Source organism: Perognathus longimembris, chromosome 2 (assembly GCF_023159225.1).
Source record: "Perognathus longimembris pacificus isolate PPM17 chromosome 2, ASM2315922v1, whole genome shotgun sequence".
NCBI classification, from domain to species: Eukaryota; Metazoa; Chordata; class Mammalia; order Rodentia; family Heteromyidae; genus Perognathus; species Perognathus longimembris.
The window spans coordinates 25,529,245-25,543,071 of record NC_063162.1 but is presented as its reverse complement, the minus strand read 5'-3'; the positions used below and the strand labels follow the sequence as shown (position 1 = coordinate 25,543,071).

Here is a 13,827-nt window from a genome sequence, read left to right as displayed (position 1 = left end):
TATAATTTTTAAAATTAGAAAAATAAGATAACCCCAAAATGGCAACATCTGTTTAACAATTTACAAAAAAAATCATGCCCTGGTGCCTATTTTGGGAGTAAATTTACTATACACTAACTGAATGAATTACTATACACTAACTGAATGAATTATTATTCACTAACTGAATGAATTTAGACTGCATCTTCTCTCCTAGAAAACCTACTTACAATTTTCTGAGCCTAGAACTTACACCATTTCATATATTAACACATTTTATTTTTGCATACATTGAATTTTTCAGGGATTCGGTTACTATGAAATTGTGGAGAACTGTTCAACATTCAGGAAAACCTGGACATTGATGCCAGTGCTATTTGCAGCATTTGAGTCACCAAAACAATACAAGTGTCAGTGAGCAGCTGAGGTACGACTGGATGTATGTGTGGCATCTGCATCAGACAATTTTATACGCCACCATGGGCAGGCGTGACGAAACTTGTCTCCTCCCCTTACTTCTGTATTTTGCGAGGGCAGTGTATTTGATTTCTAAGCATGGGTTGTATTATACATGGATCTCACGATGGATAATAAAGGGGACTTTACAAACAGTCATAAAACAGGCCCATTGGGGCTGATAGTGGCTTTGAGCCCTGTTTGAGCTTGTTTATCTCAAGGCCATGCCTTTAGACTCGTGACTTCTGGTCACAGCAGAGGAAGTTTGGAGAAGGATTCTGCTTGCCACAGCAGATGGCTCCAAAGCCAACACTGTATAACACAGGATCTTCATCTCTATGGATGAAAAGGACTTCCCTCTTGTGAACCAGCAGAAGGATAGAAGCAGAAGTGGCCTGGGTTACTTACAGAGGTCTTCAGTGGTTGCTGGGGCAAAGGCTGCCATGGACTCGTACAGCTCATCATCACAGCCCGGGTTGAGGGAGCATTTCATGAGCAGGTCTGTGGACAGGTGGGCCATGGACTCATACACAGCATTGTCCTCTTCCCCCTGCATCAGCTCCTCTTTAATGTGGCTCTTCAACATGTCCACAGTCTCCTACAAGAGAAGATAGGCGCATGGCATGCCGTGGCACCTGGTGGAGTGGGTGGAATCAGAGCTCCAGTGGTCTCCTGCCAGGCACAGGAGGCCAGGCACAGCTCTTTGTGTATGTCTGTGCTTCCCATCTGACTGAGAACTCCTTGAGGTCAGGCTCATACCTTTTTTATTCTCCTACCTTATTATTATTATTCTAATCTCCTTATCTTTCCCTCATGTGTGTCTTATGCATTCAAGAAATACTGGCTGGGCTGGGGATATGGCCTAGTGGCAAGAGCGCTTGCCTCGTATACTTGAAGCCCTGGGTTTGATTCCCCAGCACCACATATACAGAAAATGGCCAGAAGTGGCGCTGTGACTCAAGTGGCAGAGTGCTAGCCTTGAGCAAAAAGAAGCCAGGGACAGTGCTCAGGCCCTGAGTCCAAGGCCCAGGACTGGCAAAAAAAAAAAAAAAAAAGAAAAAGAAATACTGGCTAAATTAGTTCAGTAACTAGAAGATAGAAATTTAAAAATTACTGCCTCATGAGTGTTTATTAGGAGTCAAGTTTAATGCTAAATATAGGCTCATGGTTTATCTTACTACATCCTTTCCACACTACTTAAGGGAAAAAGTAAGCTTAGAAAACCCTAGGGCTTGACCACACAGCTTATATGTGATCTGGGCTATTGACCTTTTTACTACATTCTACTACATCTTCAAAAGGGAACAAATAATAGAAAAAGCTGTGGTCTTTCCTGAGCAGCCACACTGATATACAGTGGGCTAGATAGGGCTGCATGAAAATGTTCCTGCACATGTGTAGGTAGAAGTCTCCAGGGAATACCTTCAGGGCAAACCCCAACCTTCTGGCAGGATCTTCCAAATACCTCTCAGTTTCTAGAACTTTCATCAGTTTCTAGATACCTGAGAAGGGCATTCGAAGTCAGATAGGTCACACTTCTATCATTCTGCCTCTGGGAACGCATGAAACTGAAGAGATGACTTCTCCAGAACCTGTGTACAACTTTTTCCCAGAAAGGACTGTGGTATGTCATAATCTTTACTTCAGCCTTAACCCAGAGAAATCCTAATTTTCATCATCACCCCCAAGAATGCTTCCCTTTGATCAATACTCTGTGTTGGTTTCCTGGTGAGACCTAGGTGGACTAGGTGAGCAATGTTGGAAAGCCTAGATCTGGCATTTGGAAAAAAGAAATGAGATGGTTCTTAAGAGGCTATAAGCAACATGCAGGGACCATCATTAGGTAGTAAGGCTCAATGTATTTTAATGGAAGGGGAGTACAGTTGGAGCAAAGAGGATACAAGAAATGTGAGCCAGATGAAATTCACTGCACCCTAAAAGTGCATCATTAATCTTCCCTATTATAGACAGTAGGATGATAAAGCTTTAGCATCAAACTGGGATCAAATCCCACTATCCCTTTTACCAGTGAGTGGCTCTAAACATAATCACCTTGCCTTTCTAATTCCTTTTCCTGATTTATAAGGCAGGATCAGAATATTGTCAATTTGAAAGGACTGTGTGAGGATTAAATGAGATGACACATTTGTCTAATGAATTCAATAAACATCAGTTACTACTATGAACACAATATAGCAGTAAAAAACCAATTGGCATGAAAATGAAATGCTAAATGTTGTACATTTGTGACTTCAAAGTAAAGTTTTCAAAACACTCCAAGATGATGAGAGCCTTTTATACACATATGTCAATGAGGCCCAAAACGAAGACAGTATTTCATTTGTTTGACATACTTAAAGTACCCTCCAAACATGGGCAAAGCCCTTGTACATGCCTTAATGGATCACTGCCTTGTAGATTGTCTAGCACAGAGTTGGGTTTTGTGTAGATGTCAAGCTAACTCCTCTCTGGAGCTGGAGAATAAGACTAGATTATGATCACTGCTCCTTTGAGGGGTCACAGCCCCAAATGAGTGCTTGAGCTATTCTTAGGTTCCCTTTGTGTGTCTACAAAGGAAGAGGAAAACCACAAAGGAGTGGGATCAGGAAGAGAGGCTGCTCCCAAGAGTACAGAGGCAATACTAGGCCATAGAATAAATCACATGCATAGAGTAAGATCAGACTCAGAGAAGGGCCCAGAAGTCAATGGTTAGAGAAGACCTAGGCACCTAAGATCAGCTGAACAGATGAGCTGGGTATGTCTACCTGTCTTGAGGAAGAGAGCTCAGTGATTACCAGGTTTCATGGTTGGCCTCCCTGATGTTTCCTCAGTGCCAGAGACTTATTGTGTTTCCCCCTAAGAAAGAACTAATCCTAACACCAATCACCTAGACCTGAAGGTGGTCAAGGTAGCTAGGAACATGCTACCAAGGACCTTGGAGGTGGGTAGCATGGGGGATGAGGAAGTGGGTTGGGAGATAGTGACAATTAGGGATGCGTGTCAACCTTCCATGGACACGTTGTATGAATGTCTTTGTTCATTCTTGTTGAGATTAATTCTTTGACTTCAATGTTTCACATACATTGCCTCATTTTATCCTCAAAACACCCCTGAATAGAACTATTAGGATCTTCTTTCTACATTTTAGGAAACAGAAAAGATAGGTGTTTTGCCTAAAGTCAACTGGTTACCAAGTATGTACAAGAATTGGGTCCCATGACCACGTGACTTCAGGGCTCATCTCCATCTCCAGGCCCCTCCACACACACTGCCCACTGCCAGAGAGGCAGATGGGGACATTCTAAGGATTAAATCTTCTAGATCTTTGATGAAAAGGCAGCTCTACGACCACACAGTTCATCTCCAATGGTGAGTCCACTCTCACCTTGACCTTACCACATACTCGTCGATGAACTGCCGCAGGTCCTTGAAGCCATGCTTCTCGGCAAGGGTGTTGGGGTAGTGGCCATGCTTGTTGGCCACGCTGTATGCCTGGAGAGCTCCTGGGCAGGTGAGCAACAAAGCAGTGAGGTTTTTCAGCCCATATTTTGCAGCAAAATGCAACAAGGTAGGTAGCTCCTCATCCCTCTGATCTGAAAAAGTGTCAAGGAGAATGCAGACAACCTTATTCAGAGATGAAGTTGCCAGGCCTAGCAAGGCATCCAATAGGCACTCAGTCACTAGTTATTGGTTGGTTGGCTTAACATCTGACAGCTTCCTCAGAGGCACCACTGAGGATCATTTGCTCACATGACAAAGAGAATCATATTTTAATTAATTAGCAGATCTTGTAACAGATAGCCTACCTTCTGTCTCTAAACTGATTAGGAAAATCCTTAGACATAGTAGTCACTCAAAAGGTGTTGATGTGTGTGTGTGTGTGTGTGTGTGTGTGTGTGTGTAGTGTGTGTAGTATGCATGCCAGAGATCAAACCAGGGCCTTAAATTTGCCAGGCAAATGTGCTACCACTGAGCTATACCCCTGAGCTCCAAAATGTGCTAATTTCTAAGGGTTTTATATAGCACACAAAGCACAAGAGGAGTCATGTTTTGTTTTTCTCTGCAAAGTCTAGAGTGCTTTAAAATTTTTGTGCTGACTGAAAAACAGACACACACACACACACACACACACACAGAGAGAGAGAGAGAGAGAGAGAGAGAACCTATCATCTCCAGCTTTTATTTTCAATTGCATAATACGTATACTAAGAAAATAGATATATTTGTGTTGAAGTATTGAGGGAACAGATCTTTTATTTTCCATAAAAGCTGATTTTTAGGCCCTAAGTATATCTTTTAATATGACAAGCTCAGTTTCCTGTTCACCAGGATGTGATCCTTGTGAAAAAGAGTCTGAAGTTGAACCACTGTTAGGTCATGAAATGCTCTCCCCTGAAGCCCAAGTTGAAGATTGGAAAGTAGAAGCAGCTATGCAAAGTGTTGCAAGCATACTACATGGGGAGAGGCAACAAGAAAGAGAGGCCAAAAGAAGGCCTTGGAGGCAATGTAGCTTCATTCTTTCCAGGCTTCGAAGGGATGGAATGCAGACAGAGGTTCTATTTAGGCAGTGTCTCCATGGTGAGCGGGGGGAATAGTGCCTACAGAAACATGCCAGCAGGCATCCTGTCCAGAGCGACGGCACTGTCTTCGTGCAAGTAGTGTGATTCTCCCAGTTCCAGTCACGCCCCATGTATACAAGGTCCTGCTGCTCTCAACTGGAACAAATATTTGTTTAGAGCATACAAGAAGCCTGCCCCTTGGGAACAGAGTCAACCCCTCACTGTGCTGACAACCTAGGAAAGAAGGCACAGTTCTAGGAGTCAGAGGCCCCAATATGCCAGTGGAGGCTGGAGCAGGTGGTAGAACTGACTAGAGGTTTGGAAAAAGCCTTCCAGAGAAAGTGCTACCTAAGTTGCTACACAGAGGTGAAGAGAAGATAGTCAGGTAAATGGCAACCAAGATGGGGACAATGAAACTGCTTTTCTGTGAGTAGAGCAGCAAGACACAGCTGAGAGTTCAGACCTGCTACAGAGTAGGGAAGCTAAGAGGAAGCACCAAGAGAGGTGAATGTGGCAACACACTGAAGGAAGGTCTTGATGACAGGCTGAGGGGTTTGAACTCTACCTAGAAGACCAAGAAGACCACATGAGGTTTTAAAAGGAGATTCACCCATGTATTGTTGAATAAAAACGTCTGTTGTTAGATGTCCTGTAAGATTAAAATGAAGCTAACCATTTTCTAATCCCTAGTAATGCTGTCGTCATTGTAACATCATAGCACAACACATTCTTCCAGTGCTGTGATGATGCTAATGTGACCAACCCGCCTCATGGCCAGTCCTATAAAAGCATACCATTACAACGATGTGCAGCACACAATACTTAAGGATAATAAATGAAGCTGGGTGCTGGTGGCCCACACCTGTAAATCCTAGTGACTTAGGAGGCTGAGATCTGAGGATCACAGGTTGGAGCTAGCCTGGGAAGAAAAGCCTGTGAAACTCTTATCTCCAATTAGCCACCAAAAAGCTGGAAATCGAACTGTGATTCAAGTGGTATAATGCTGAGCAAACAAAGCTTGGAGATAGCACCCTGGCCCTGAGTTCAAGCTCCAGGACTGACATTAAAAAAAGTAAATAATAAAGTTACTGGGTTATGTATATACTAAACTACATTTTTTTTCTTGGTGCTATGCAGGTGCTCTACCACTTGATCCACGCTTCCAGCTCTAGATTATACCTTTTAATCATTATTTTAGATTATCCTACGTTTTTTTAAATGTGCTGCAAAACAGTATACTGGGTTACATGGGCAGCAGACTTGTCTCTATGTGTTCACTATGTCTCCTGCTTGCATCATGCTCTCTTGCGCTTGATTTAATCTCCTGCCATTTTGTTCACCTTGGCCCCAGAGGAAATAGGTTACACCATAACTACATTCCTAAAAGCCTAGCCATGTAGCAAGCTATACCATCTGGGTTTGCGTAAGCATACTATATTCTATGGGGCTCACCAAAGATGAATTGCCCAACTGCATTCCTCACAAGGCATCCACATTGTGAAGCAAGGCATGACTACAGTCAGAGCTGCAACTGAGAAGAATCTCTAGCTACCCTGTAAAGCACGGGTCATTCCCAGAGGATAGACTATAGAACAGGCACCAGCAGAAGACACATGTGTGGCTTTACTGGAGGCCAGCACTAGCAGGCTGAAATTGGCCCACTACTGGCTAGTCCTGATGTTTGATTATTGACTTACTTGTCATCATATCGTCTTCTTCCAGCTGGTTGATTCCAAAGAGGTGCAGTCCGCTTGCAGGGATGTTGTTTTTCAGGGATTCCGTCAGCAGTTTGTCCAGCGGCTCTGTGTTGTATGGCACAATTTTAAAGGCCTAAATTAAATTTGAAGAAAAAAAAGGTGCAGATAGTCTTAAAATCTAGTTAATTGAAGACTGAAAAGCCACAAGCAAAACATGCATCCCCTAAAACTCAGATCTCTGCTCAGCATCCTCACCTGACACATGAACTCCACAGGATTTGCAGCATTAGACAATAAATTCCCAATTTCTTCCATGTCAGTGTAATAGCTGATAATGGTTTCACACACCACTAAGTCACCAGAATATATCTTCAGACAAACATTCCCAGATGAAAGGTCTGGACAGAAGAAAACATACTATATAAAATGCCCAGGAAGATCTAAGATTCCGTGACAAGGTTTCCTAGAAAGAGATGATCTGTCTGGTAGGAAAAAACAACAACAACAAACAATCTGGGTCCTGGAAGAAAGTCCTTGGGGGCAAGCTGGGGTGGGAGATAAGGGGAAGGGTGGAAGAAGTAAATAAGCCAACACGTTACAGAGCAGTTCTTTTCACTCAGTCTGCAATTCAAGTTTTGAGGGATTTGCAGCTATTTTTCTGTTAATCTAGTACTTCAAGGAAAACATGACTTCAAGGTACTTCCTACAAAGGTGAGGGGTCAGTAGAGGTGACAGCAGAGTTGCTTCCTTGCTCTGCTGCTGTCAATACTACGTGTAGAGTCTACACCACCGGAAGGGGTTTTGAGAGGGGAAGAAATAAGTTGAAAATACACCAACCACAAAGATTTGATTCACAAAAGAGGAAATGCAACAAGTAGAGAACATGGAAAAACATTCAACCTTCCTAGTAATCAAGGAAATACAATTAAATTAACGGGTTCAAAATGAAACCATATTTGGCAAAAGAAAGTGCCGAGGCCTAGTGTGGTGGCAGTATAGTTTATCTATAAATTGTAGCTCAGCACTATTTCCAAAGGCATTTAAGCACCTGGTTATCCTGTTACCACAGGGCTACTTACCAGGAGCCTTCACGGAAATTGTGTACTCATTCTCCAGGATGGCTTCCACTCTGATCGATGGAGAATCCTCAGGACAAAACTCGGCTTCCGTCGACACCCTATCATCCAGCTTACATCTCACAATGACGTACACAGTGGTTTTGGCCTGGAACAGGATACAGGTCATGGTCTCTTTCCCTCCTGGATCTTTAGCTTGCTGGGCCAGAGTGTGTCCCCAGCTCCCCAAACCCCAGATTTCTCTAGTGAGGATAGCCTACACCAGTCAGACTCAGTAAACATTTGTAAACTCTTACAGCAATTTGATGCAGTACTTTTGTCTACTGCATTTAATAATTTCTTTTTAGGGGCTGGGGATATAGCCTAGTGGCAAGAGTGCCTGCCTCGGATACACGAGGCCCTAGGTTCGATTCCCCAGCACCACATATACAGAAAACGGCCAGAAGCGGCGCTGTGGCTCAAGTGGCAGAGTGCTAGCCTTGAGCGGGAAGAAGCCAGGGACAGTGCTCAGGCCCTGAGTCCAAGGCCCAGGACTGGCCAAAAAAAAAAATAATAATAATTTCTTTTTAGAATCTGTGGCGTGTATATTGTATAGCTTTTTGCTTCATTTTATATTATTTTTATTTGGTGGTGGTGGTGGTTGTGGGGCTTGTATGTAGGGCCTGGGAGCTGTCCCTCTGAGTTTCACTCAAGGCTAGAGCTTTACGACTTTAAGCCACAGCTCCACTTCCAGTTTTCTGGTGGTTAATTGGTGGGTTTTTTTTTTTTGGCCAGTCCTGGGCCTCGGACTCAGGGCCTGAGCACTGTCCCTGGCTTCCTTTTGCTCAAGGCTAGCACTCTGCCACTTGAGCCACAGCACCACTTCTGGCCATTTTCTGCATATGTGGTGCTGGGGAATCGAACCCAGGGCCTCATGTATACGAGGCAAGCTCTCTTGCCACTAGGCCATATCCCCAGCCCTCTGGTGGTTAATTGGAAAGAAGAGTTTCAAGGACTTTCCTGCCTTGGCTGACCTCCAACTGTGATCCTCACATCTCAGCCTCCTGAGTCACTAGGATTATACACAAGAGCCACCAGTGCCCTGCTTTTAAATTTTATTTTTAATAGAATCATTGTACCATCGAAGAACTGAGTGATTTTTAAAAAATGTCTTTCCTTACAGAAGCGCTGTTCTAGACCAGTCTTGCTTCTCTCTAAGTGTGACCAGGGACCTAGCAGCATTACCCTCCCAAGCCTGAAGCTTGTTAGAATGCCAGGCCATTCCTGGACTACTAACCAGGGTCTGCATTTTAGTGAGACACAGAGGTAAGAGGCTCCAGCCTGAAGAAGCCCTCTCAGGCTGCACTCCTCAAGCTGCTACTGGAGGGGCAAAAATAACCCACTGGGGGCTAGGGTGGGGAGCTGGGAGGACTGCATCAAGCATCTAGCACCCCAAATGCATATTACACCTTGCTGCAGGATGTCATGCTGAACAGGCCCAATGACATTACAGGTGAGCATACTGAATCCTCAAATCCAAAATCTGAAATCTTCTACCCACAGGGGGAAAATTCCATACCTGATTCACGTGACAGGTCAAAGTAAAAGGGGATAAGCATTAAAATATTGTTTAAAAATTACTTTTGCGGGCTGGGAATTTGGCCTAGTGGTAAAGTGCTCACCTCATATACATGAAGCCCTGGGTTCGATTCCTCAGTATCACATAAACAGAAAAAGCCAGAAGTGGTACTGTGGCTCAAGTGGCAGAGTGCTAACCTTGAGCAAAAAGAAGCCAGGGACAGTGCTCAGGCCCTGAGTTGAAGCCCCAGGAAAAACAAACTAACAAAAAAAACCCAAACCAAAACCCCAAAACAACAACAAAAATGACTTTTGCTTAGGGGTAGAATGTTTGCCTAGCATGCATAAAGCCCTGAGTTTGATTCCTCAGTATCACATAAACAGAAAAAGCCAGAAGTGGTGCTGTGGCTCCAGAGATAGAGTGCCAAACTTGAGCATAAAGAAGCCAGGGACAGTGCTCAGTGCTCAGGGCCTAAGTTCAAGCCTCAGGACTGGGAAAGAAAATTACTTTCATACTTGCCTGACTTATGTACTTGTAACCCCTCTGTACAACACCTTTATAATAATAAAAATTTAAAAAAATTACTTTCAGGCTGGGAATGTGGCCTCGCGGTAGAATGCTTGCCTCGAGTACATGAAGACCTGAATTCGATTCCTTAGCACCACATATATAGAAAAGGCCAGAAGTGGCACTATGGCTCATGTGGTAGAGTGCTAACCTTGAGCCAAAAGAAGCCATGGACAGTGCTCAGGCCCTGAGTTCAAGCCCCAGAACTGGAACAAAAAAAAATTACTTTCAGTCTGTATGTATAATGTACGTATGAAATAAATGAATTCTGTCTGTAGATTTGAATTTCATTCCCCACATTTCTCACTATGTCTATGCAAATAATCCAAAAGCCAAAACACTACAGCACTTCAGATCAGAGATATGCAACCTACCTTGATATTGTTGGTCCAGTTAAGAATGAACTGATAAGAATAGGCCCACTAAAAAATGGGGGACGGAGAGATGTCTGGCCAGAGATAATATCTAAACCTTTATCCTTAGATTCTGCTATCAGGTCCTCATTGTAGCCCTCAGGGACCAGAGTAGAAAAGGACACAGCAAGCTTAGATATTACAAGAGAGGAGGGATGGGGCTTTTGGAGGCTGCTAAAGCTGACCACATGTTCTGTGATTTGACTGAACATCTGTTGCAGGCCCAGCCCTGTCCTACCTGCATGTTGACTCAGGGCAACAAGGAATAAAAACAATGTGTGTCTGACCTGTGGCCAGTCAAAATCCAGTACCTGCCAAGCCACCTTTGGGACCACAGACCTGGAGTAGGTCATGAGAATAGTGGGTTAATGGACAACCAAGAAGGGAAAAGGAAGGAGAAGTTGGAAAATCAGGCTGATGCTGGGCCTTGTGGCTCATATCTGTAACCCTAGCTGCTCAGGAGACTAAGACCTGAGGATCACAATTAGAAGCTAGTCTGGGCAGAAGTGCTATGAGACTCATCTCCATTTAACCACCAAAGAAACCTGGAAGTAGATCAAGTGGTAGAGCATAAGACTTAAATGGAAAAGCCAAGAAGTAAGAGCATGAGATCTCAAGTTCACTAGTACTGGAAATAAATAAACAAACAAATAAGGGAGGCTAGTGAAGGGAAGTATGCTTTAGTTTCAAACACCATCCTGCACAGACACCCTGTAACCTCATCAGAAAGTGATGGGGAAGGCAAGATCCAGTCATGGGAAAGTGAAAGTGAAATGTCCACACAGGCCAAGCTAGACCAAGAGGAGAGAATGGGAAATGGGACGACTATAAAGAGAGCCTGTCTCTGTGGCTCGTGCCTGTAATCCTAGCTACTCAGGAGCCTGAGATTTGAGGATCGAGGTTCAAAGCCAGCCTGGGCAGGAAAATCCATGACACTCTTATCTCTACCAGAAAACTGAAAGTAGCTCTGTGGCTCAAAATGGTAGAGTGCTAGCCTTGAGTGAAAAAACTCAGGGGCAGTGCCCAGGCCCTGAGTTCAAGCTCCATGACTACCACAAACAACAAAAAACCCCAGAGATTTATGGGGACCAGACACTGGTGGAAGAGTGTCCCAACCAAAGGGCACTCAGCCTTAACTAGTGACTCAGACCTACTAATACCAGATTCCAATTCTGGATGCTGGAAAGACAGATTTGATGTCTAATATTTAAAACACTGTGAAGTCCAAACCAAACATGTCTGTGAGTCAAATGAAGTCCAAAGAAGCAACTGGAAACTCCCATACATGAAGCCATTGCACCATGTCTAATGGCCTCAACTTCCAGAAAGCCACTCACATGTGTCCCATATTACCCATGGCTTAGGCTCTCATGCCTGATGTATCAGAAGCCTATAGTAGCAAGCTTAGCAAAGAAATTGTATCAACAAAGAAAGCATTTTAATGCACCAGACTAACATAAATACCACACCTTTCTTATTAGGAAAGGAAAGAAAATGGAAAACTTGGCTGACAGGATTCAAATACCAGTGGCTCACTAGGTCATCACATTCAAGTCACCTGTTAACATATGCCCTGTTCTGAAAGTGTTAGTCACAGGGGCATTTATCCATGCTTTTAGCAAGCGATATTGGACAGTGAGTTACAACCATCAAGCTTCAAAGCACTCCCTTGGGCCAGGCTAGTGGTCAACTAACAAAGAAGCAAGCTTCCAGCATACTCCACTTCTTCCTTTTAGTTCTGCTGTAGGGTTGGCCTAAGTATCTGGTAATGTTCTTGTCTGCTGGCCTCTTGCATGGTCTATGGTATTAACCAATGAAATAGAAGTCTGAGATCGAAGGCATGTTATACTCCTGGCTCATTTCCTTTTGGCTTAAAGGAGCTAGGTGTGTTTAAAGCCCAGATAATGGGATTCCCCACAGGAAGCCCCAAGGGATGACTATAACTATAGTGAGGAACAATATAAGACCCTCCTCCTTACGACACTGCCTCACGCGTAAGGAAATGGAAGGACTTGGAAAAAATCATACTAAGTGAAACCCAGACCCAAAGACACATAAACCCTATGGTGTCCCTCATAGGGAATAGTTAGTACATGATTAGGCTAGTCATGGTAGATTCTTATTTATTTATTTATTTTTGGCCAGTCCTGTGCCTTGGACTCAGGGCCTGAGCACTGTCCCTGGCTTCTTTTTGCTCAAGGCCACTTGAGCCACAGTGCCACTTCTGGCCATTTTCTATATATGTGGTGCTGGGGAATTGAACCCAAGGCTTCTTGTATGCAAGGCAAGCACTCTTGCCACTAGGCCATATTCCCAGGTAGGCTAGTCATGGTAGAAGATCAAAATACCCCAATAGGGGTACCCACATGATCACATAAGATGATGCCAAGTGAAATGAACTTCACGTTACAAAAACAATAGTTATACCACTGTTATAATTATTTTTAACATGCCATGTGAGCTAGTACTTTTTTTCTCTTTTTCCCCTTGTCTGTATGTTTGTTTGATTGATTTGTTTAGTTTTATTTCTCTTATATTCCCTTCCTCTGGTTGTACCCTCCTGCCCCCTACCACTATATATCATTTGAGTACCTGGGATACTGTTTATACGGGTATTAGAACCAGGGAACGGAGAGGGAATACTAAAATCAAGAGATAAAGAACAAAAAGACAAGCCATTCAAAAAGCAACGCTTACAAAACCATTTGATGAAAACCAACAGCATAACTCCTGGGGGGAGAGGGGATGGGGAGGGGGGAAATGAGGGAGGAGGTAACAAGTAGAACAAGAAATGTACTCACTGCCTTTCATATGAATCTGTTACTCCTCTGTACCACACTTTGATAATAAAGAAAAAAAAAAAACCTCCTTCTTTACTGAAACAGAAGTGTCCATTGGAAAAAACCCTGTTCTGACATGGGTCTACCAGATGCCCCCTCCCCCACTGGGGTACCTACCCCACAGCGAATCCGATCCGGTTGCACCACCATCAGGTTCCCAGGTGCAGTCTCTGATGGCAGGCTGGTTTGCTTGGAGTGGGGAAGGACTTTCTCGTCCTCAGGCTCCGTGTCGGTAACTGAGTCACAGCCAGAATCTACGAAATAGAAGACACAGCTGAACGGGAATGGAAGGAAGGAGCAACAGTGGGCAAGTTCCACTGCACCAGAGCACCAACCATCACACACAGGAAATATCTGTGGTGTCAAACACATCCAAACTGAAGAAAGTAACTCAGGATGTTCCAAAAGAGGGTCCAGTGGAGAAAAATCAACCACCAAGTAGGTCTCAGAGTAGGGTGACTGCAAAAGAATAATGCAGAGATGAAGGCCAAAAAGTTTGAGGCCAACAAGTCTGTACTCAACCAAATGACTTCTGGAAGCTTCTCGTCAGAACTTCCTGCAGGGATGAAGGGTAAACAAGGAAAAGAAAGCCAAGAAGGAACTACCTACTCAGAACAAAAAGTAAAAAACTCTCCAGAAAGCCACAAGGTGTCAGGGTCGTGTCTAAACAATATCTCTCCTC

The 13,827-nt window shown here is 43.8% G+C and overlaps 1 protein-coding gene across 2 annotated transcripts in view; it reads right to left on the bottom strand.

Annotated features, from left to right (window-relative positions):
* Nucleotides 1–13,827, bottom strand: part of Pik3ap1 (phosphoinositide-3-kinase adaptor protein 1) — a 114,744-nt gene that overhangs the window by 46,447 nt on the left and 54,470 nt on the right. For both annotated transcript variants that reach the window (XM_048338577.1, XM_048338578.1), the window contains 6 exons: nucleotides 13,263–13,399; nucleotides 7,771–7,915; nucleotides 6,947–7,089; nucleotides 6,692–6,824; nucleotides 3,832–4,028; nucleotides 844–1,033 (listed from right to left, as the gene is read on the bottom strand). In XM_048338577.1, the coding sequence (XP_048194534.1) occupies nucleotides 844–1,033; nucleotides 3,832–4,028; nucleotides 6,692–6,824; nucleotides 6,947–7,089; nucleotides 7,771–7,915; nucleotides 13,263–13,399 (945 nt within the window). The remainder of the gene's footprint in view (nucleotides 1–843; nucleotides 1,034–3,831; nucleotides 4,029–6,691; nucleotides 6,825–6,946; nucleotides 7,090–7,770; nucleotides 7,916–13,262; nucleotides 13,400–13,827) is intronic.